Source organism: Amphimedon queenslandica, unplaced genomic scaffold (assembly GCF_000090795.2).
Source record: "Amphimedon queenslandica unplaced genomic scaffold, v1.1 AMPQUscaffold_13506, whole genome shotgun sequence".
Classification (NCBI taxonomy): Eukaryota; Metazoa; Porifera; class Demospongiae; order Haplosclerida; family Niphatidae; genus Amphimedon; species Amphimedon queenslandica.
In genome coordinates, this window is record NW_003546258.1 from 519681 (window position 1) to 541059 (window position 21379).

Here is a 21379-nt window from a genome sequence, read left to right on the forward strand (position 1 = left end):
TAAGAGCTTTGTATTTACACCTCAAGGGGGCAAAGATTGCTTGTAATTTATAATTATTTTATTATAATATTCAGGTTGTGTTGGAGTTCTTACCCAAGGATTTGATGCTATCATTGAGCCACCATTGTGTTCCAGCAATAATAATAATAATAATAATAATAATAATAATAATAATAATAATAATAATACTAATAATATTAGTAATAATAATAGTTGTAATAATACTAATAATAATAATAATAATAATATATCTGTATCGTGGGTTCTATCTCACTGGAGCACTACGCTGCTATGCTATGGAAGTCCAAGTACATTTATTGTTTGTTGTTCTGTTGTTGTTCAGTATTGTTGTTTAGAGCATTATGGTTCAGTGAATAGCAATGGATCTCTGGTTATTTATGGAAGTGAAAATTATCAACTAGATTCATCATCAGTTACAGCATCAGTTTATGATAGGAATGTACTCTGCAACACGTCAGACTTTACTATTAAATTATTACGTAATTTAATTATATACACATTACACTATACATTTAACCTCTCTCTCACCTTCTTTTTCCTCTTTTCCTTTCCCTCTTTCTCTTTTTAGCACTCTATTCTTTTTCTGGTCTTCGTGTTGAATATCCAGTACAAAAATCGAATAATTTTATTATCAAATTTGCAGGAGATCCTTTCGTCTTGTGCTTAAGTGCAAACACCAAGGGTCTTTCCACTAATAATCGATCAACATATTGGATTAGATCAAGGGATGAGCAGAAAATATATCACGAATCACTAAGTATCACAAACTGTACAAACTGCTCTTGTTTCATCAATGAGCTGAAGATGACAAAAGGAGAAAAGAGGATTCAATCCTTTCTTGCATTATATAGAACTGATCCTTGTTATGTAGTACCTAACAAGTTAATCAGTATATTATATATATCTACGACACAGTCAACAGATAACAATAGTGAATTTTCATTTCGCTATACTAACATGCATGGATTTAGACTGCCTTTAGCAAGTGAAGGACATTTGTTCACATTATCTGTTAGAGGTCAGTTACATGTACATATAGTCCAGTGTGTGTATGGAGGCTTGTGTAAGTAATGTAATACCTGAGGACTGAGATATCTGATTGAGGTGAAGCTGAGGGCAGATATCAAGGGACTTATAGGTATTAGATTACTGATACTACATATAACATGTATTACATAGTACATATTTCATTATTATAGGTTATCTAATGATTGATCCATTGATTAGTGTATCACCAGTAAATCTTACTTTATCATATGAAGATACCAATGGCTCTGTATTGTGTAATGGAACCACTAGTGTTGGAGAGATATTGGAATGGAAGAGTGCTGATGATATCGAAACAGTGAAATGGTGTGTGACTAATGAGTCTTGCAATTGTAAAGGAAATGAATCTGGTACTTATCAAACGTTAATTAACAAGCAAATCATCCCACTGTCATCAAGTAACAGTTCAAGTGTACTTCATACATTAGTTAAATTAATCATTTGCAAATCAACAGCTAATTACGCTTTTAAAAGATATTACTGTACTGTCCTAAATGGATCTACTCATGAATCAGTACTGGTATCATATACTGATAGACCTACTGAAGAAACTCCCTCCTCCTCTTTGCCCCCAAACCAGCCAACCAGTACTACTGTCCTGTATGTTTTATTAACTGTCAGTATACTACTATCACTCCTGACATTGTTTATCTGTATTGTCATTGTCTGCATCTTCTGCTTAAAAAAGAGGACAAAACAAGAAGAAATGGTCCAAGTGTTACGTGGTAGAGTTAGTCTCTGTTCACCAACCCTGTACATGAAGCAGCAATCAATATTGCATGCTGATCCCTTGGAGTTTCCTAGAGAAATGCTTCATTTTCAAAATACTATTGGTAAGCTGTAAATTTTTACTAGTTTACTTGTTTTTTGTAGGTGAAGGCCAGTTTGGTCAAGTGTGGAAAGCTCAGGCAGTTGGTATAGTACCCGAAGATCCTTCACTGAATATTGTTGCTGTTAAAACATTAAAAGGTATTATCATTAACATGCATATATACTTCAATTTACCAATTCATCAAAAGGTGATGCTGATTTTATTGATAAAGAGGAATTATTGGCAGAACTTGAAATCATGAAGAACTTGTATCCACATCCAAACATACTCAATCTACTTGGATATTGCACTGGTAATATAGCAAGTATTATTAATCTCATGTAATTTATTGCCTTGTGGTATAGTTGGTGGCCCTTGCTATATAATAATGGAATTTGCAATGTATGGGAACTTAAGAGACTTTCTACGTTCTTTAAAGAATGTTCACTCATCTTCTCAAGCCATCTTTGCTCCTTTTCAGTCATCAAGTAATCATCCCATGGCTTTAAATGAAGGACAAACTGTTGATCCATGGTCACTGTACAATAACATACCAATCCATTATAATACAGTACTGAAACAACATTTGATCAATACAGATTACTACAACCAACACAATAATGGAATTGAAGATACTCAATTGATCAATGCTGATACTCAAATGATCAATGCTGATACTCAAATAGTCAACGCTGATACTCAAATGATCGATGTTGATACTCAAATGATTCATGTTGATACTCAAATGTCTAATACTGATATTGAAATGATTGATGCTGATACTCACATGATAAATCACCCTTTGTTAACGGAGAAGGATATTTTTAATTTCTCTTTGCAAATATCACGAGGAATGGAACATTTACAATCTCAAAAAGTATACATTTTATTTTAAGTATTATTGTCATTGCTATTTTCATTTAGTGCATTCACAGAGATCTTGCAGCTAGGAATGTGCTAATAGCTGAAGGACAGATACTGAAAATAGCTGATTTTGGGCTAGCAAAAGAATTGTCAAGCAAAGATTACTACAGAAGACTATCATCAGTAATTATACATACATCAGCTATATATTAATATATACTGTATACAATATACTGCTTTTTAGGGCAAACTACCAGCAAGATGGATGGCTGTAGAGTCATTAGATGATAGACAAACACATTCACACCAATCTGACATGTAAATTTAATAGAATATAAAAAACTATCTTATATATTTATTATCCATTATATACACAGATGGTCATTTGGTGTTGTGCTATGGGAAATATGCAGCTATGGTGAGTAACAATATAATATGCATGCTTATTATAATAATTTTGAAGGCGACACACCTTATAAAGATCACGGAATTGGGAATACTTTGGAGTCACTTTTACTATTTATTAAAAATGGAGATAGACTGAAGAGACCGGAAAACTGCAGCACAGACATGTAAGTGCATTAGATTATCCTTATAATTTATTATTATTATTATTATTATTATTATTAGGTATCAGTTAATGCTTCAGTGCTGGAATGATGACCCAAAATTACGTCCAAATTTTAATGAATTAGTACACAAATTTGATAAACTCCTCTCATTAGCACATGTTAGCAATTTGTTGTTTATTGTTGTTTATTGTTGTTGTTTGTTGTAGGGATATCTACAAATGACAAGTGAAAACTGAGAAACAACCAATCAATCTTTAAAATAATTATTATAAAAATTTTAGCGGTATGATCTACTGCGCATGCGTGAATATGAAGAACTCCATTCCGTATATCGAGTCCTATATAATTCTAATTGTACGGATTATTTCTTGTGAAATTTTGAAACACTAAATTGAGTAAATTCTAACTCCCTTCCTTTTTGTTTTTTTCCCCGTCGTTTCAGTAATGGAAAGGAGCGGTCCCTTTAGCAAGAAGATATTTATACAGCGAGACTACAGCTACGGGACTGCAGTGAGATTTTCTAGCGAATTTCCACAAGAACTAAGAGGAAAGGTAAAGGAAGTGTTAACAGTTATGTAACACCTATTAATAAATGACATTAATTATTATTTATTACTTTGTAAGATTGGTGAGAGAGAGTTTCAAGAGACGATCGATGAAATAAACGTTATATTTGAGGAGGCAGAGGCGTACAATTGCCAGAGATATGGCGAGGGCTGTCTTGCCTGTTTGACCGGATACACTATTCATTTCTGTTTTAAAACACATTATCAGAAAGTAAGTAAGAGGGAAGGTTAGGTAGGAGTGAGGCTTACGATTACGATTGCATATTACCATGATATTACCATAATAGCTCCAAATTTTCATCAGTCAAAAGTTTTGTCAGGCATTTTTTGTTTGACGGAATTTTTGTCCAGACAGGTGACATGTGGATTTATAACAAAAATCCTATTCACAAAAAATTAGTTTTAACAAGAATTAAGATTTTGATGAAATTTTGAGTGATGAAAATTTGGAGCTACATGTATATACGGTACTCCCATAGATATTAGAGTAAATGAAATTAATTCATTTACTCTATTATCAATGGTACTCCTCTTTCTCTGTTGCTCCTCCCCCTCCTTATTAGTGCACTGAAAGAGCTGCTAGATACATTCAAGAGAGAAATTATCACATTTTTGAGAGACATGGAGTGTTAATGGGTGATCCAATGGATAGGGGACTCAGATGTGTATCCTTTTATACTAATAAAGCAATTAAGTATAATACACGTATACTTATAGTTACATATAATACTATATATATAGTACAGGGATTTTGGCCTGATTTTGGAGCAACTTTAAAAATTCATAAAAAATCTAATTTTGATTGGAATCAACTCAAACTTTCTACACAACATAAGTACATGTATATGCATCAGAAAATGTAATAAAAATAGAGAATTCTCTCCTAGTCATTTTTGGCAAAATTTAGCCATTGACCCTGTACTATAGTACAGGGACTTTGGCCCGATTTTGGAGCAACTTTAAAAATTCGTAAAAAATCTAATTTTGATTGGAATTAACTCAAACTTTCTACACAACATAAGTACATGTATATGCATCAGAAAATGTAATAAAAATAGAGAATTCTCTCCTAGTCATTTTTGGCAAAATTTAGCCAATGGTACTATAGTGTTACAGGGACTTTGGTCTGATTTTGGAGCAACTTTAAAAATTCGTAAAAAATCTAATTTTGATTGGAATTAACTCAAACTTTCTACACAACATAAGTACATGTATATGCATCAGAAAATGTAATAAAAATAGAGAATTCTCTCCTAGTCATTTTTGACGAAATTTGGCCAATGACCCTGTACTATAGTACAGGGACTTTGGCCCAATTTTAGAGCAACTTTAAAAATTCGTAAAAAATCTAATTTTGATCGGAATCAACTCAAACTTTTGACACAACATAAGCACATGTATATGCATCAGAAAATGTAATAGGAATGGCAAATTCTCTTTTAATTTTCTGGCAAAATTTGGCCAAAGAACCTTTACTATTATAGTACATTCACTTCAGCTCAATTTTGGAGCAACTTTAAAAATTTGTAAAAAATCTAATTTTGATTGAAATCAACTCAAATTTGTATATGCATCAGAAAATGTCAGTTTATATCCTTAACATTAGAATGTTGTAGATTGAAGTTAACATAACATATGATGGTGATCAATGAACTACCTCCTTTTCTCTCTCTCTTTGTTCCTGTCACCTTTATGTCTGTTTTTCATGTTTTGCTATTCTCATTAATTTTATTAATTTTGTTTTAATCTCATTATAATGTCTGTCATGTTTATTGCTTGCTAACAAATAACACATACAGTTTACACACACGCACACACACATTCAATTTTCAAGACACAAAGTCTATAGAAATGGTCATAATAATCATATCAACTTCAGATCTAGTGTGTCCACGGGCCACATACAAGGACATCAATAGATAGAGAATTAACAGAGCTAGTTCTCACTTAGTATGTTGTGTGTGTCTCTTTTATTAAAATATCGAGTACATTACGTCATTTCTTGCTAACACCCTGTATTAAAGTGTGTGTGTGTGTGTACATGTGTGTGTACTTGTGTGTGTCATTGGCAAGGGATCACTGCTATGTCAGTTATGTCTTTGTTTAATAACATTCCAAATATTTCAAATAATTTTAACTTAACAAGAGAAGTTAGCACACTACAGTAGAGTAGACCAGGTGGATTAAGAGAGAGAAAGGATTCTAATATCACAAAGACAACAATGATAAGACAGTTTGTATAATTATGTATGAAGAGTCATAGTTGATATAATCATATTAATAATAATAATAATAATGGCATTTGTGTCAATAAAGGAAGAGAATAGAGTGTTGCAGTGTTAAAGGACAGTCTCTGTTGGTGGAGTGTATTGAGAGAAAGCAGCTCCACTTCTTTTGTTATTAAAAGTAGCTCCTCCAGTGTTATCCAGTAATCCATCGTTGCTTGAAGAGTAGTATTTACTTCCAGAGCTGCTCTTTGGTATGACAAAGTTACTCGAGTCCTTCCATATCTTGAGATCGAGGATAGCCTGTCTGAAAGCTGCAGACCAAGCTTCTCTCTCTTCCTTGCTCTCAAAGGAGAAGTAATACTCATCATCTCTTTCGTGATCTTTGACAAGCAGGGTATTAAGTCGTCTCATTACTAGTCTAGGAGCATTCTCAACTGTCATATCCTAATAATAATAATAATAAATAATAATAATTCATTTTAATTGACTATTTACTGACAGAATAGCTACATTTTAATCATGCAGCCAATCTCCATGGTAATGCTAACAGCAACTGACAATAAAAAATATTTAAATTATAAAGTGACAGATATTTGAGGAGGTGGGTGTGCTTCGACACAGACTAAATATAATACACACACCATGTACTGTAGCTAATGGAGCAGGAGAGATGCAATGTAAACTAATGATACACACCTAAAAACAGGATTGGCACATATACACTGTACATGTACCTACACAATGCATTTATAGCCTAAACTAAGGAGACCTAGACTATACATTACACTATCGGATGCATGTACATGTACATGTGATGCATGTATCTTACTTTGGTGAGGTTGATGGTACTGACTGGCATTTTCCTTCCCACGTCTTCAGGGTAGGTCCAGCACCTCAAGTGGTGCTGTCTCAACACACACCACTGCCTTAACCAAGCTGGATAACCTGAGACCATTTGCTATAAGAGAAATAGAGAGAGAGAGCTATCAATCAATAGCTATTATACTATACAGGACTGTGTTAGAAAATGGCATAAAATATAAATAAAGAGGTTCAAGTGTATATACATATTAAAGTGCATGAACTGTCTGCTCTGTTAATTCTTATTTCTTACTTGTATGTTAATGAATCCAGTGGCCCGAGGTTGTGTAGCACAAGTTGGTTCAGCCATTATAGAGCAACAGATCTGACCCCAGAGAGGCAGCAAAATATGATCACCTAAAACAAGCAATGATAATAAAAAACCTGTACACAATAGCTAGTATAATATATCTGTCTATATATCTCTTAACAACAACATATACACACATTAGATGCTAAATCTACATGGATATATCTATCTTTTCTTACCAGCTAGTAACAGGCAGAGTAGTGTCCCCACAGTAAAAGACTAACTAACTAACTAATAATAGTATTGCTGAGGCTTTTATACTTAAGGCACATACAGGAAGTGATTAATTAATATTAAAGTTAACTAACTGATTTCAATATCCTCTGATGCAATGTTGGCATTCAAGGAATGCAATTAAATAAATTAATAAGAATTTATATAGAGACATGTCATGACTTACATCAACAAATTAAAATTAATAACAAATTAAAATGCACTCACTACCTTCCTTAAATAAATAAAACAAACAAATAAATAAATAAAAACATTACATTATACTTACCAGTAGATGAAGAAGTACCACTGGATCCTACAGCTCCAACTGTCAGTTTATAAGTGCGACATGTTCCTATTTTAAAATTTATAAAAGCTATGAACCTTATTCATACAAGAATTAGATAAACAGCAACTGGTAGACAACGTGTGTGTGAATTCTTATAATGACAACACGATGTTATTTGGTCTCTACAAGGTATTACACTGAAGTACTAATCAACTTTATAATGTCTACTCTTCCTTTAGGATAGTAAACAGAATTACACCCAATACCCTCTACCTCATATACACACATGCATGTACATATATGTACATGTACTTATAGTGTGTAGGTGAGTGTGTACCAATCAATATCTATTGATGTGTGGATGTTGCGTCTATACATGTACATGTACACACATATATGTACATGTATATATCTCCATGACATGTACATTAGCTAATATTGTGAGAAAAATGACACATATAAATAAACAAACATCAAAAACACAAAGAACAATTATTTATCATAAAACTATTCTTCTCACGGCCCTGTATGTACATGTAGATCCTCCTGCCCCACCCTTTTCCTTACCCATTACATCGTCTAGCGTGAACTGAGAGTGTCCAGCGATAGTGAATGAGTGGGTGGGGTTGGCTGATTGTACTGAAGGGACATAAGGAGAGAGGGATAGGGTTGACGTTGATAACGGAGAGGACAAATGATCATAGGAGAGGTCCTAGTATTAATAATAATAATACACAACGAAATGTAAGACATAAAAATATTAGTGAAGAAGAAGAGCATTTAAATATTACACATTCACAAAGACAAGTAAAATGAAAAAAAATTATTCATTTATTTATTTATTATTAATGTCGTACTCTTTTTATTTTCTTCAGCACTTTGAGTGGAGTGGAGTCCTTACGAGAGGGTGTTCCTGACATGCTCCCTAAGCTAGTACCGGTATCAGTTTGGTTTGGTACTGAAGTATAGAGTTCAACTATCAGCTTGAAGTCATGCTCCACTTTATTAGGACTATAAGAGAAAGGATGAAAGTATTTTACTACCTTACTTCATTATTTTAATTAAAAGAACCTTTTTACGTGTTTTTAATTTTAGAATTTAAAAATTTACAGATTAGCTACTGTTATAGCTAAGATAAAAAAGAAACAAATTTTAGATTTTATTTTTTTCATGTAAAATTAAAGTCACCTTAAAATATCCCACATTTACAAAATTTATACATTAACAATTAAACAATTTAACGTGGATAAACATGCACATGTGTGAGTGGAATTACAAGAATCTTAATTGAAACTGACTTCATGTATTCACCAAATAAGTTAATGGTGACACAGATGTATATTACATTAACAATACATTCCAATCAATAATGCCAACATTCCTCCCCATTATAAACACCTGTAAAACTATTGAGCCAACAGCCAGTATAATATATGTAGTACATAGCTGTAGGCTCAATAGTTTTACAGGTGTTTATGCCTAATTTAATCTTTATGGTAACCACACAGCATATTATGTTTGACAGACTGACTGTCTGTTATACAAGACAAAATACTATTGTTATTATTCATTAATATTTGTTGTTCAAAAGGTGAATGCGTGTAGTCAAACAATGGAGGGGCTTTATATGAATAACCTGATAACAATATGTGAACAATTGCCAGCATGCTTCATACTTGTAATGTGCAGTAGTAAGCTATTTTATACTGCACCAAATAATCCCCTTCATAAAAGGGTAATGATAATAATGACAAAATAAAGGACATTTTTTATTAATAATAATATTGTCATTGTTGCTTATTTGCTTGTTTACTTACAAGATTATAAAATCAGGAAATGCTATGTCGACCATAGACCTGTCAACCTCAATTAAAGTGGGCGTGTCTATCACCTGGTTACCAAGACGAAAAAGACAAAAAACTCCAACCTTGTAATTAGAATCTTCAATGCATAAAAAAAGAAATTAAAAAAAATAATAATAGCAATACAACACCAATTACCTAACCCACATGTATACTTAATCATGACTCAAGTAAAATATGATACACGGATTAATATTTAAATTCCAGGTACATCTTATTCCATTAAATAAGAGGCTACACCTTGAGAAGGAATCCATTGCTATTCAATACCCCACAGGTGGGATGAGAGGGTACACGTAGGCCACATGTAATGCAATATTATTAATAAAAGAATTTGAATTATTAGCTCACTTCAGTGTCATATAAACAATTAGAGAGAGAGAGAGAGGGAGGGAGGTGAAAATAATGGCTACACTGTACACATATATTTCTTTCTTTGTCTATATAATCTAGCTCTTACCAATTTTTCCTTTTGAAGATTCAAAATCTTTCCATTGGAGAGGGATCCTAATGTCTAAACAAACAAACAAACAAACAAACAAACAAACAAATAAACAAGTAAGGGTGAGAGATGTGTGTACCTGATACTGCTAGTTTAGCTAGACAGGGTTTGTCAACATTGCCAACATTATCACTACATAAATAAATAAATAAATAAACAATAAATGTAATAAAGACCTGATTGTATATACAAGAGCATGCATAATTAATTCAAATATTTTAATCAAGCACTCTCCCACAGTATAAATAGTTATTGTATGTACATGCACATACATTTCAATGTCCTTGTGTCCTTGTTTAACTTGCTGTAACTGCTTGAGGAGAGAGAGTGTCTTCATGTTTGATACAAACAAACTCTTTGATAATTCAATATTCTGTCTGACACTTTTGGACAAAGTAAGCATCTTAGAAGCACCATCCCTGATCATCCTCTCCTTTTCAATGGCCTCCTCTAGCAGAGATATTTCAAGGGACTCTTTTGACAACTAGTTAATATAAGTATATGCATTAGGGTTTGAATGGAGAATTCTATCATAGTCGTTTTTGGCCAAAGACAAGTACAACTGTACATCGTCTTTGACCAAGCCACTCATGCAAATTCTAATATTCTCATGCTACATTGTGTATGTAGAAAGTTTGAGATGTTTCTAACAAATATTTTTCGATTTATGGCCAGTTAAAAAATTAGCCAACTTTTGAAAAAAAAAGCAAAGGCTATACTATATCCCAACTGAGTTTGACACCAGCCGCTTGGAATTTGAAAAATGTAGGCAACGTCACTAATGACGTCTTATAATGATATTCATAGAAGCATGGCCGACATTTTACAGCTGCGATATAGGCCTGTGTTTCACTCTTAAATGGGCTTTGTTTGTTCTGATAAGCAGTACAATAGCTGCTGGAGTCAACTAGTCTTCATAAAGCCCATCATTATCAGAAGATCTAGCTCTGTTAGCTTTTTAAAGCAAGAATTATCAGTTTGGGCGCTCGACCACATGTTCTTATGTAAACTATGACATAGGATAAATTGTCATAAAACGTCATTTTGGTATGCCATTGGGTTTATTGGGTTTATAGGGAGAACCCGGTTCTCAGGGTTCCCAAGGGCTGAGAGACCCAAGACCTGAGATCCTGTGATGGCATTGGGCGACTAAGAGCCTGTGATGGCATTGGGCGACTAAGAGCCTGTGAAAGTTTCATCCTTATCCCACATTCCTATAAAAAGTTATTCCAGTTTTTCTTGGGTCAAACTCAGTTGGGATATAGTATATATATAGCCCATGGTTTTTTCCAAAAAATGGCTCCGAAATCACCCCAAATTTTTATTACATTTTCTGATACATATTGATGTCTTGATGCTGTGTAGAAAGTTTGAGCTGATTCCGAGTTCAATTTTTCAAGTTACAGCCATTTTAAGAAAACGCCAAAATTCTAAAAAATACCCAAGGCTATAGCCCATGTTTTTTTCTAAAAAATGGCTCCGAAATCATCCCAAATTTTTATTACATTTTCTGATACATATTGATGTCTTTATGCTGTGTAGAAAGTTTGAGCTGATTCTGAGTTCAATTTTTCAAGTTACAGCCATTTTAAGAAAACGCCAAAATTCTGAAAAATACCCAAGGCTATAGCCCATGGTTTTTTCCAAAAATGGCTCCGAAATCACCCCAAATTTTTATTACGTTTTCTGATACACATTGATGTCCTTATGTTGTGTAGAAAGTTTGAGCTAATTCCGACAGACATTTTTCAAGTTATGGCCATTACATTTTCTGATACACATTGATGTACTTATGCTGTGTTAAAAGCTAATTATACAATTCTGACAAATAATTTTCAAGTTATGAGCATTTTAAAAACAAGCCAACTAAAATCCCATATTTATATTCAATATAACTAACAGTACATAATACAGTGCCTCCAGTATATAATCCAATATTCATACTTTATGCTTCTTCAATGATTCATTTTCTTTATTATCCTCATACTGCACGGTTGCCTCAGAAGGAGAGGGCATCGGGTCTCCACTGCCGACCTTTCTCTTTAAACCAACCAGCGAACTAACCACAGGAAGGTCAGGATATAGCTTGGACTCATCTCCAGAAGACTCCATAATTTTAAAAGAAATTCAAAGAGAATAGGTTTGTCAGTAATGATGGCGCCCTTCTTGAAATAATCACGTGAGTTAACGAGGTCACATGACATGTGTCAATTAGATCTATTAATAAATTTTATAAGTAGCCACGCCCTCTCATTATAGTTTCTTCTGATCTGTAAGTAAACAATGATGATGGCAGAAGAAGAGGAGTCCATAACTACTGGTACTAATGGGGTCTGTTTGAAAGAGACAGGAACTGGCAATGGAGGATCAAATGGTTTAGTGAATAATGGAGGGACTGTTAATGACCCTGGAGTGGAACAAGAAGCTGATAAAGAGGAAGGAGGGACTGTATCTTATGAAATGTATAAAACCGTTTTAGACGAAAGGGATCAGTTATCACTTACTTTAAAAGATATAAAGCAACAGGTAAACAATTAATGTATCCATAAACCTTACCTCTCCCTCCTCTCTCTTTAGGAAGATTCCTTTCAAGCAATTGCAAAGAGAGTGAGTATTTAAAATGTGAACGTTGAGGTGAACGTCTAACTTCTCTCCCTCCCCCTCTCTTTCTCCTCCAGTTAGAGGTAAAGTGTCTATCCCAACAAGAAGAAATGGAGGAATTAGAAGAAAGGCTTCAAAAAGAAAAGAATACAACCACATCATTACAAGAAGAACTGAATAAAAAAATAACAGAAGTGAGTATGATAGTTAAGTAATTGATTAACGAATTAATTTTAGTTATCTCAAGCAATTAAAAATGAAGAAACAGTCATGGACAGACTGTCTTCTCTTGATCAGGAAAGAATGAAATTATTGGATGAGCAAGTGACCTTGGAGAGAAAGACAAAGGAATTGAATAGAGTAATAAACAATAACAATTAATGATAATGTTATTGTAAATTTTTGTGATTTAGGAATTGGAGAAGGCACAAGCAGTTGTTAAAAATCAAAAAGTGGAATTAACTAAATTGAAAACAGCAAACGACAAACAAGTAAATACATAAAATACACAAAATACACATTTTTATTTCACATAACTACCTCATCAACACATCTAATTAATTAATTAACCTTTGTTATTAACTTTAAGGAAACGTCATTATCTGAAACAACACGTGAACTGTCAAAGTTAAAAGAAGAAACGTCTTCCTTGAGCATCAAATTAAAATGGGCACAGAACAAACTAAAGACTGAAACAGAAGGACACAAAGTAAGAGAACCACTCCAATGATGTCTACCTTCCTTTTCCCTCCCTCCCAAAGGATACTAAATCACAATTAGCAGCAACAGCAAAGAAGCTTAAGCAAACAAAGGAAGAGAGTGATCAGATTCGTTCCGATCTTAAAAAGATGATCTCCGAGTATCAGGAATCGGAAGAAATGAGATCAAATTCACTCGACGTCAAATTAAAGAAAACGGAAGAGGAGCTGAGACAGCAGGAGCAAGAGATCGCTGACCAACAGCAGCTTCTTGAGTTAACAGTTAAAGATCTTGAGATTAACCAGGCCTCACTAGAAATAGCTAACAAAGAAATACAGCAACTGAAAAATAAAGTGATCCATTTTGAAAACACACTTGGTATTTATTAATTGGTGCTGTACATGTAGGTGTCAGAATTGATAAATCAGATGACAGAGAAGCAGGAAGAGTTGGACAGAATGAAAGTTGAGAATGCGCGAGAGAAAAAAGAGCAGCAAAAACTATTGAATGAAAAAACTGCTATACAAGACATGAACAAAGATATTGAGAAGTATGTACATGTACATGAAAATATATACATTTACGTACAGTACATGTACTATGAATAATTATTATTTTTTAATTTTGAATATTTTATTTTTTTTAGGGAGCGATTGGACTATGCTGCACTAAAGGAAAGCCACACCCACTTACAAAAAACAGCTCAGCATCTTGAGAGGGAGGTTAGCAGACGGAAGGACAAAGAGGCGGAGCTTTTGACGTTTTCGGACAAAATGTCGTCACTAAATGCTGAGCTGAGAACTGAGAGAGATTCACTAGAGCAATCAGTGATACAACTGGAGAATAAATTAAAGAAAGAAGTTGATAATAATGAAATGATTGAAGGGAAGCTTAAAGAAATGGTAAAATATAACTTAATATTATTATTATTATTATTATTATTATTAATAGGCTGATAAGTTACAGTTGGTTGAGAGATCCAGTCATAAAGAGATAAATTCATTAATGCAAGCACTACAAGACAAATCAAAAGCTGGTGAGAAAAATATTTTACATGTACAGTATAGCCTCTTTTAATGGACACTCTCTATAGTGTACACCTCCATTTAAGGGACAGCACTTAGTATACCAATTACATTCCTTACTGTATAAAATAACCTCCACATAAAGGACACCTCTGTATAACAGAGCAACTGTCTTGTATTAAAGTGTCCATTATACATGTATAGAGGCTAGTCTGTACATGTATAACTGTATGTACATGTACTGTACCAATGTCTGTTTCTTACAGTTGAGCAGTTGTCAGTATCGCTGGAGGAAGAGAGAGAACAGATGGTGGCCATTAAGAGAAAACACTTGAACAATATCAAAGACATGCAAAGACAAATACAACTCTACTCAAAGTACAGTATAATAATAATAATTATTATTTTATTTATTTATTATTATTATTATTATTAATAGGCGTATTGAACAGTTGGAGGCTAGCACACAATCAGATGTAGCGACACTGCCTGTGACATCATCAGGTCACATGACTTCTGGTCACATGATGAGGTCTGCCCACTCCCATGGATCACTAGATGGATCACTTAACAATATCCCATTAACAAACCAAACCCACTCAACGTCGTTAACACCTAACAACAGAATGTCACCTGACGTAAGTACATGTACAATAGTTGCAGTTTGTTCTATTTTTAGAACAACGAATATATATTACTATTTGTTCTATTTTTAGAATTTTATTCCTTCCCCTCAATTACAGTCCAGCTCACCATCCCACATGCACACTGTACAAGGTGGGGGCGTGAGCACAGGAGGGGGCGTGGCTGCAGGTATAGGACTGTTTCAAACGTTGGATCATGAGAAGACAGTCCTGGTTGATAAGTTGTGCCAAATGAAGCGACAGCTAGCAAAGAAAGAAGAAAAAATTGAATTTTATGAAGGACACGTCCAGCAATTAACAGAAGACATCAAATCAAAATCAAGGTAATTAATTACCGTATATACTGGTTTATTTTCGCGGGGGAATATTCTCACGAATTTCACAGTTTCTTGCTCAGTCACAAAATTTTCCACCACAAAATCCTGCATTTCCACCATTGCCACGTGGTGCAGTCTGCAGGCTATTCGCGAAAATTAATCCCGCGAAATCTTAGAAATGAAAGATTCACGAAAATTTTCTACCGCAAAAATAAATCAGTATACGGCATTTTAATATAATCATTAATTATTATTATTAGATTGATACAGCATTTCATAATGAGAGAGGAAGCTGGTGCTCTCATTCCGCCAGAAGCTGACGCCAATAAAGAGCAATTATCGAGAAGGAGTTCTTCTAGTATAATGGGTACCGTGTTTAAAGGGGGCGGAGTTGGGGGTGGAGCCAGTCATAAACAGGCTGAGATGAGTCTAGAACTATCTTTAGAAATCAATAGAAAGATGCAGGCAGTACTTGAGGACACCATACTGAAGAATATAACATTAAAAGTAATTTAACAGTAATAGTGATGATGATTATGTATAGTGGACCATTCGTCTTTGATGAGAAAAGTACCACATTACACATGTATGTTAAAATTGTCCCCCAGTTAAACTCAATTTTAGGGGCAATTTTACACCTCAATTTTTTACTTCATTTAACGCTTAAACTGCCGAGCATATAATCTCTTGTCTTAGTACAATACAATAAACAAATAACACTGGATTATTTATTATTTATTTAATAGGAAAGTTTGAATACTTTGGGCCAAGAGGTAGCCAGACTCTCAGCTCAAATACCAAAGAACACTTCAACTTCTAATAGATAATCACATTAATTAATAAACAATCATTGTTATTTTTTATCAATCTTCATGAAGACACCACTACATTGTAACATTATTATTATTATACAATTTTTGCTTATTATTATTATTGATTCCGTCATTTTGTATCATCATTTAATAATTATCATTAATTATTTAATAATTAATTTAAAATAATTAATAAATCTACTCTCATAAAACAATAACACATACAGTACATTGACTACATACACATGTACATTGTACACACGACACAAAATGTCTACTTTTAAAGGACATGACAATCATATCATTAATAATGTTCGATAAATAACAAATAAAATAAAATAAATAAAATAGATTTGATCGATTTTAAACTTCTAATGGATTCTCGCTAAAGTCAATATTACTAAAAAGAGGAGGAGGGAGGGTAGAGATAGAAAAAGTGGGAGGATTATAATGAATACAATTAAAACTGGCTAGTAAACAACCAATGTAATACAATACTCATGCATTGCTATGGTAACTCACATGTCACACAGTGCTGCGTCTTCGCTAGTAAACTGGTTACTGGTCGCTGGTACAGTGGAGGCACTGGGTGGGTCCCAGCGATGTAGGCTCTTCCGCCATAGTCTGTACTGTCCTTGCCATGCTCTGGTACTGCATTTCTTGTACTTGTCAGGAGTCCATGGGTCAGAATGTCTCCGGCTAGCTCTTTAGAGAGAGAGAGAAAGGGGATAGAGAGAGAGAGAGAGAATAATGTACATGTACAGACTAGCCAATGGCAATTGAGTACAAAACAGTTGCACATGTTCAGTATAGCCTCTATATAATGGACACTTCAGTACAAAACAGTTACTATTATACAGAGGTGTCCTTTATGTGGAGGCTATTTTATACATTAAGGAATGTAATTGGTACACTAGGTACTGTCTGTTAAAATAATGGAGGTGTACGCTATAAAGTGACTTACTTTGGTAGTGTTGCTATGTAGCTTTCATATCCGATCGTGTTCTTTCCCATTTCAATTTGTTTCTGTCTTTGAGCTAGTCTGTGACCATCGGTGAGTATGTCTTCATTACCTTTCGTATGCCAGGGTGGACTATTGGTCCTATAAATACAAAAATAACAATAACAATAACGTCATTATAATGATAAATAATAATAATAAATAACAGTAGTCCTTACTTGTCTGCGAGGACTCTCCCCCCAAACAGTCTCCTCTGTACTCCCATCCTTCCTCCGGTTCCTCTCTCTCCCTCTGGGGTACACATCTCAACATCCATTCCTTCCTCTGCTGGAGGTAGGCTAGTTAAAGATGGCGGGACAATAGGAGGGGCAGGAGTGATAGTAAGATCCCGTATAGGGTGTCTCTTCTTGGGTATTTCAATAGGAGACAATCCAACCCTCTCTCCCATCCTCCTCTTGCCAGAGCTACGAGCAGCTCGAGCGTAAGAGGCCGATGGTACTCGAAATGATCCGTTCATGTTGCTACGACAACTATTGGGCGTGGTCAACAGGCCTGGAGATGAAGCGTTGATTATAGAAGTACTCATGTTCTCTTTATTAGCGGAGGAGGAGGAGGGAGGGAAGAATACCTGTCCCTCTAGAGCCGATTTAGGTGTTGACTGGGGAGGTTGTTGTTCGTTAGGAGTGGAGTGAGTTAATGGTGTGGTGGATACTGGAGTTTGAGGAGGAGGAGGAGCTGAGAATGAACTGTTGGCTAATTGCTGTTTGATCTCTATTGACTTGTTCCTAATATAAAAAATAAATGAATAAAATAAAAAGTCCTTTATTCCTTACATAAGTTGTTCCAGTGCCTCCTGGTTTCCTGATAGTTCAGCATCAGAGATGTCTACCCAGTCAATGTGCTCAAACTTTAGATCCCAACCGTCACCGTCCGCCATTGTTGACCTGAAGACCTACTAGCAAGAATAAAGATATATGTCTTAGTAATAGAGGCATACCAGTAACAGACAGAAAGAGAGAGAGACAGAGATGAGATACTGGTATCACTGGACTTTTGTCACTTTTCCCGCGGGAGGAACTAATGGTTCGCGCCTTTTTAATGCGCATGCGCAGAACACTATTTTATTTATTAATGAGCTCGTCAATAAAATTTAATTATAAAGATGGCGTTCAATTCAAAACTCTAAATTTTTATCTCTCGATCTTCATTAATTGACATATGCTACTAGTGAGCCATGGATGATACATCAATAGAAGAGATTGACTGGTTTCCTTTGCCTGAAGTGGAATCAAGAGATCACGTGATCCCAGAAAGAGCCCCAGGCCCAACATGCTCATACAATGTGAATCCTAATCTTACTACTCCAATTAAAGCCCACCCACAGTTACCCAACCTCAGTGTACTATCCATCAATAGTTCTGCTCCTTCGAATATCAACGATCGCTCATCAGTTTCAACCACACCCACACAATTAGATCAACTTTGGACTAAATTTTTAGACCTATACGTTACAAAGCCACACCCTCTAATAACATGTAATAAAGACGAATGTACATGTACATGTCATCATGAAAATGAGGTCAGCAAACACCAAGAGAGACAGACAGAAACTATTTTTACAACACCTTCAAAACTCGAGCCATACCCATTACCAACTAGTCCTTCAACAACTGAAGCCACACCCCCAACAACACCACAGGCCAAACCAACTAAAGCCATGGAAAGGCTGACATTACAAGATGCTTGTCGTCACTTTAAAACCTCCTTTATCAAGAACTCACTCGCCAGACAAGAGGAGATAAAGAGAAAACCAAGAAATAAAATGTTAACGAGCACTTACCATACCCCTTCATTCATTCAAAGATTAAATAAAAGTAATTCTAAATAAACATGGTTTAACAATTTTCCCATTCTTTCGTCCTCTCTCTCTCTCTGAAGCCTCTGAAGTTACTGTTCCTAGACAGAAGATGACATACAAAGAGATGTACATGCACACTAAAAAGTAATAAACCCAAATTATCATTTGATATGTGATCAACTCAGTTTATGCATGAAATAAAACTGTGATAGAATAGAGAGAGGAGGAGAGAGAGGGATAGAATAGATGTAGAGAGAGAGGGAGGGCATATTGTATGATGTATGTGTTATCACACTAATAGTAAGTGGGACGTACTACCGGAAGTGATAGCTAAAAATAAAAAATCAGTAAAAGAGAAAGAAGCAGAAACTAACCGACTACGAGTTAAAATATACCAAAAAGTAACCAATAAATAGTCATTATTTATTAATTAATTTATTAAATTATTATTTCATTTTAGGAAGTGCTGGCAAGGATGAGAAGATTAAAAGAAAAATCCAAAAAAATGAAACAATATCTATAATATAATTAACAATTACATCATTATTACCAAAAATAGACACAGTATAATTATGAATCTTTAAATCCCAACAAATACCTACAAACAGCAAATGAATGACAATAATTTTTAATAATAAGACATGTATCTGATTGACTGCAATCAATTAATAATTACCGTATAGCGCAAAATTTTCAAGGGCTGTAAATTTTGCAAATTTGCCTAGAAATTTGCAAATTTTGAGTTCTATGAATTTATGCCGTCTGCCATCATGTACCATACTTTTGCGAAAGTAATTTTCGTGGATCTTAAAAAAAATCCCAAAATTCACAACCCTCCAAAATTTTGCCTATACAGTATTGAAAACCTAACCATTCTGATCTACTGGAGACTGCTTCCTTGCGTACCAGTCTCTTCTTGTCGTCAAGACAAGATCCCAATCCATCAATTACTTTGTTTTGATGCGTATACAACAAATGGGTAGATATTGACGAAACTGGGAACAAGCCAAGACACTTTAGAGCAGTTATTCTAACCTTCTACAAATAAATAAAATTTAACATAAATAAATAAATAAACAATAATAAAGATAGTTTGTGCTCTTTACCATAAAAGGAGATGCTTGCCCCAGGTGTAATAAAAGAGATATTATTGATGAGAGATGCTGTCCAATGACTTCAGGGCTCTCTTGAATTAATGAATGGATCGACTCGAGAGATGAGAGGAGGATATTAGTGACTGAGATATTGTCTTGCTCCTCTTGCTCCAGGTCCTGCCTCATTTGCAATGACTCCAAGAGAAGAGGAAGAAGCTACCAGAATAAGTAATAACCATTAATAATTATTCTTAATTTAGTGAAACTTTAAAAATTTGTAAAAAATCTGGTTTTCATTGGAATCAACTCAAATTTTCTACACAACATAAGGACCGTATAGCGGGAAATTTTGGAGGGAGTAAAATTTGGCGAATTGCTAAATTTTGGCTATTGGCAGATTTTAATTTGGCAAATTAGTGGCCATGTGCCATTGAGCATGCATATAAAGGCTCAAAATGGCGGATTTTATTTTGGCGAATGGCTATCAAAACGCCAAATTCGCCAAATTTAATTCCCTCCAAAATTTCCCGCTATACAATACATGTACATGTATATGCATCAGAAAATGTAATTAAAATAGAGAATTCTCTCCTAGTCATTTTTGGCAAAATTTGGCAAATGACCCTGTACTATAGTACAGTGACTTTGGCCCGATTTCGGAGCAACTTTAAAAATTCGTAAAAAATCTAATTTTGATCGGAATCAACTCAAACTTTCTACACAAAATAAGTACATGTATATGCATCAGAAAATAATAATAAAATTAAGAAATCTCTCCTTTTCATTTTTGGCAAAATTTGGCAAATGACCCTGTACTATAGTACAGGGACTTTGGCCCGATTTTGGAGCAACTTTAAAAATTTGTAAAAAATCTAATTTTGATCAGAATCAACTCAAACTTTCTACACAACATAAGTACATGTATATGCATCAAAAAATGTAATAAAAATTTAAAATTCTCTCCTTTTCATTTTTGGTGAAACTTGGGCAAAGTCCCTGTAGTACAGAGACTTTGACACAATTTTTGAACAACTTTAAAAATTCACAAAAAAATCCAATTTTAATCGGAATGAGCTCAAACTTAAAACACAACATAAGTACATGTATGTGTATCAGAAAAAATTATAAAAATGAAGAATTCTCTCCTTTTCAATTTTGGCAAAATTTAGCTAATGACCCTGTACTAGAACATAAAAAATTTTAAAAAACAAGATTGAGTAGG

The 21379-nt window shown here is 34.2% G+C and overlaps 7 protein-coding genes across 9 annotated transcripts; 4 read left to right on the top strand and 3 right to left on the bottom strand.

The window, feature by feature from the left end:
* The first annotated feature begins 228 nt into the window (after window positions 1-228).
* LOC100631815 (platelet-derived growth factor receptor beta-like) lies at window positions 229-3706 on the top strand. The gene is made up of 13 exons (XM_020008860.1): window positions 229-308; window positions 357-500; window positions 590-1039; window positions 1221-1901; window positions 1942-2037; window positions 2088-2192; window positions 2245-2756; window positions 2804-2926; window positions 2988-3061; window positions 3121-3161; window positions 3207-3315; window positions 3374-3473; window positions 3522-3706. Exons 3-13 carry the CDS (start codon window positions 826-828, stop codon window positions 3549-3551), a joined length of 2085 nt encoding a protein of 694 aa, XP_019864419.1. The 5' UTR covers window positions 229-308; window positions 357-500; window positions 590-825; the 3' UTR covers window positions 3552-3706.
* On the top strand, window positions 3672-5887 carry LOC100634384 (golgin subfamily A member 7-like). The gene is made up of 4 exons (XM_003383858.3): window positions 3672-3867; window positions 3940-4092; window positions 4445-4546; window positions 5498-5887. The coding sequence occupies exons 1-4, from the start codon at window positions 3760-3762 to the stop codon at window positions 5531-5533; spliced, it is 399 nt and encodes a 132-aa protein (XP_003383906.1). The 5' UTR covers window positions 3672-3759; the 3' UTR covers window positions 5534-5887.
* Window positions 5888-5993: 106 nt separating this feature from the next.
* Window positions 5994-12320, bottom strand: LOC105316635 (rhotekin-2-like). The gene is made up of 11 exons (XM_020008861.1): window positions 12091-12320; window positions 10419-10630; window positions 10226-10278; window positions 10105-10158; window positions 9600-9723; window positions 8640-8793; window positions 8350-8494; window positions 7783-7848; window positions 7224-7327; window positions 6939-7067; window positions 5994-6553 (listed from the first exon to the last, which is right to left on the bottom strand). The coding sequence occupies exons 1-11, from the start codon at window positions 12256-12258 to the stop codon at window positions 6221-6223; spliced, it is 1542 nt and encodes a 513-aa protein (XP_019864420.1). The 5' UTR covers window positions 12259-12320; the 3' UTR covers window positions 5994-6220.
* A 70-nt stretch (window positions 12321-12390) lies between these two features.
* On the top strand, window positions 12391-16319 carry LOC100632066 (coiled-coil domain-containing protein 186-like). The gene is made up of 15 exons (XM_020008859.1): window positions 12391-12672; window positions 12724-12753; window positions 12825-12941; window positions 12985-13107; window positions 13161-13238; window positions 13337-13456; window positions 13509-13799; window positions 13854-13996; window positions 14093-14348; window positions 14398-14482; window positions 14738-14849; window positions 14911-15109; window positions 15188-15438; window positions 15693-15939; window positions 16179-16319. Exons 1-15 carry the CDS (start codon window positions 12430-12432, stop codon window positions 16257-16259), a joined length of 2376 nt encoding a protein of 791 aa, XP_019864418.1. The 5' UTR covers window positions 12391-12429; the 3' UTR covers window positions 16260-16319.
* Window positions 16320-16587: 268 nt separating this feature from the next.
* On the bottom strand, window positions 16588-18293 carry LOC100632191 (histone RNA hairpin-binding protein-like). 2 transcript variants are annotated; one of them, XM_003383925.3, is made up of 6 exons: window positions 18203-18293; window positions 18039-18157; window positions 17424-17990; window positions 17209-17346; window positions 16767-16949; window positions 16588-16644 (listed from the first exon to the last, which is right to left on the bottom strand). In XM_003383925.3, exons 2-6 carry the CDS (start codon window positions 18140-18142, stop codon window positions 16608-16610), a joined length of 1029 nt encoding a protein of 342 aa, XP_003383973.1. In that variant the 5' UTR covers window positions 18143-18157; window positions 18203-18293; the 3' UTR covers window positions 16588-16607. The 2 variants fall into 2 exon arrangements, with proteins under 2 accessions (XP_003383973.1, XP_019864343.1); XM_020008784.1 differs by having other exon boundaries at window positions 18039-18160; window positions 18203-18276.
* A 55-nt stretch (window positions 18294-18348) lies between these two features.
* Window positions 18349-19721, top strand: LOC109593772 (uncharacterized). 2 transcript variants are annotated; one of them, XM_020008862.1, is made up of 4 exons: window positions 18349-19079; window positions 19144-19207; window positions 19365-19464; window positions 19524-19721. In XM_020008862.1, the coding sequence occupies exons 1-4, from the start codon at window positions 18440-18442 to the stop codon at window positions 19584-19586; spliced, it is 867 nt and encodes a 288-aa protein (XP_019864421.1). In that variant the 5' UTR covers window positions 18349-18439; the 3' UTR covers window positions 19587-19721. The 2 variants fall into 2 exon arrangements, with proteins under 2 accessions (XP_019864421.1, XP_019864422.1); XM_020008863.1 differs by having other exon boundaries at window positions 19153-19207.
* On the bottom strand, window positions 19528-20369 carry LOC109593773 (MMS19 nucleotide excision repair protein homolog). The gene is made up of 3 exons (XM_020008864.1): window positions 20170-20369; window positions 19935-20101; window positions 19528-19661 (listed from the first exon to the last, which is right to left on the bottom strand). The coding sequence occupies exons 1-3, from the start codon at window positions 20341-20343 to the stop codon at window positions 19634-19636; spliced, it is 369 nt and encodes a 122-aa protein (XP_019864423.1). The 5' UTR covers window positions 20344-20369; the 3' UTR covers window positions 19528-19633.
* Between the last annotated feature and the right edge of the window lie 1010 nt (window positions 20370-21379).

Bases quoted from the DNA above. Each gene is read 5' to 3' on its own strand.
- LOC100631815 (XM_020008860.1), top strand. From the start codon at position 826: ATGACAAAAGGAGAAAAGAGGATTCAATCCTTTCTTGCATTATATAGA. The intron at 2,927-2,987 runs GTAATTATACAT...ACTGCTTTTTAG, and splicing joins ACTACAGAAGACTATCATCA to GGCAAACTACCAGCAAGATG. The intron at 3,474-3,521 runs GTTAGCAATTTG...TGTTTGTTGTAG, and splicing joins AACTCCTCTCATTAGCACAT to GGATATCTACAAATGACAAG.
- LOC100634384 (XM_003383858.3), top strand. From the start codon at position 3,760: ATGGAAAGGAGCGGTCCCTTTAGCAAGAAGATATTTATACAGCGAGAC. The intron at 4,093-4,444 runs GTAAGTAAGAGG...CCTCCTTATTAG, and splicing joins TTAAAACACATTATCAGAAA to TGCACTGAAAGAGCTGCTAG. The intron at 4,547-5,497 runs GTATCCTTTTAT...AGAATGTTGTAG, and splicing joins TGGATAGGGGACTCAGATGT to ATTGAAGTTAACATAACATA.
- LOC105316635 (XM_020008861.1), bottom strand. From the start codon at position 12,258: ATGGAGTCTTCTGGAGATGAGTCCAAGCTATATCCTGACCTTCCTGTG. The intron at 9,724-10,104 runs GTAAGAGCTAGA...TATGCATTGAAG, and splicing joins ATCTTCAAAAGGAAAAATTG to ATTCTAATTACAAGGTTGGA. The intron at 7,849-8,349 runs GTAAGGAAAAGG...ATTTTAAAATAG, and splicing joins CACGCTAGACGATGTAATGG to GAACATGTCGCACTTATAAA.
- LOC100632066 (XM_020008859.1), top strand. From the start codon at position 12,430: ATGATGATGGCAGAAGAAGAGGAGTCCATAACTACTGGTACTAATGGG. The intron at 12,942-12,984 runs GTGAGTATGATA...AATTAATTTTAG, and splicing joins TGAATAAAAAAATAACAGAA to TTATCTCAAGCAATTAAAAA. The intron at 14,850-14,910 runs GTACAGTATAAT...TATTATTAATAG, and splicing joins CAAATACAACTCTACTCAAA to GCGTATTGAACAGTTGGAGG.
- LOC100632191 (XM_003383925.3), bottom strand. From the start codon at position 18,142: ATGGCGGACGGTGACGGTTGGGATCTAAAGTTTGAGCACATTGACTGG. The intron at 16,950-17,208 runs GTAAGTCACTTT...CTCTCTCTAAAG, and splicing joins TACATAGCAACACTACCAAA to AGCTAGCCGGAGACATTCTG. The intron at 16,645-16,766 runs GTGAGTTACCAT...TCCTCTTTTTAG, and splicing joins GACGCAGCACTGTGTGACAT to TAATATTGACTTTAGCGAGA.
- LOC109593772 (XM_020008862.1), top strand. From the start codon at position 18,440: ATGGATGATACATCAATAGAAGAGATTGACTGGTTTCCTTTGCCTGAA. The intron at 19,080-19,143 runs GTAATTCTAAAT...CTCTCTCTGAAG, and splicing joins CATTCAAAGATTAAATAAAA to CCTCTGAAGTTACTGTTCCT. The intron at 19,208-19,364 runs GTAATAAACCCA...TCACACTAATAG, and splicing joins ATGTACATGCACACTAAAAA to TAAGTGGGACGTACTACCGG.
- LOC109593773 (XM_020008864.1), bottom strand. From the start codon at position 20,343: ATGAGGCAGGACCTGGAGCAAGAGGAGCAAGACAATATCTCAGTCACT. The intron at 20,102-20,169 runs GTAAAGAGCACA...ATTTATTTGTAG, and splicing joins GGCAAGCATCTCCTTTTATG to AAGGTTAGAATAACTGCTCT. The intron at 19,662-19,934 runs GTTAGGTTTTCA...TGCTGTTTGTAG, and splicing joins GTCTCCAGTAGATCAGAATG to GTATTTGTTGGGATTTAAAG.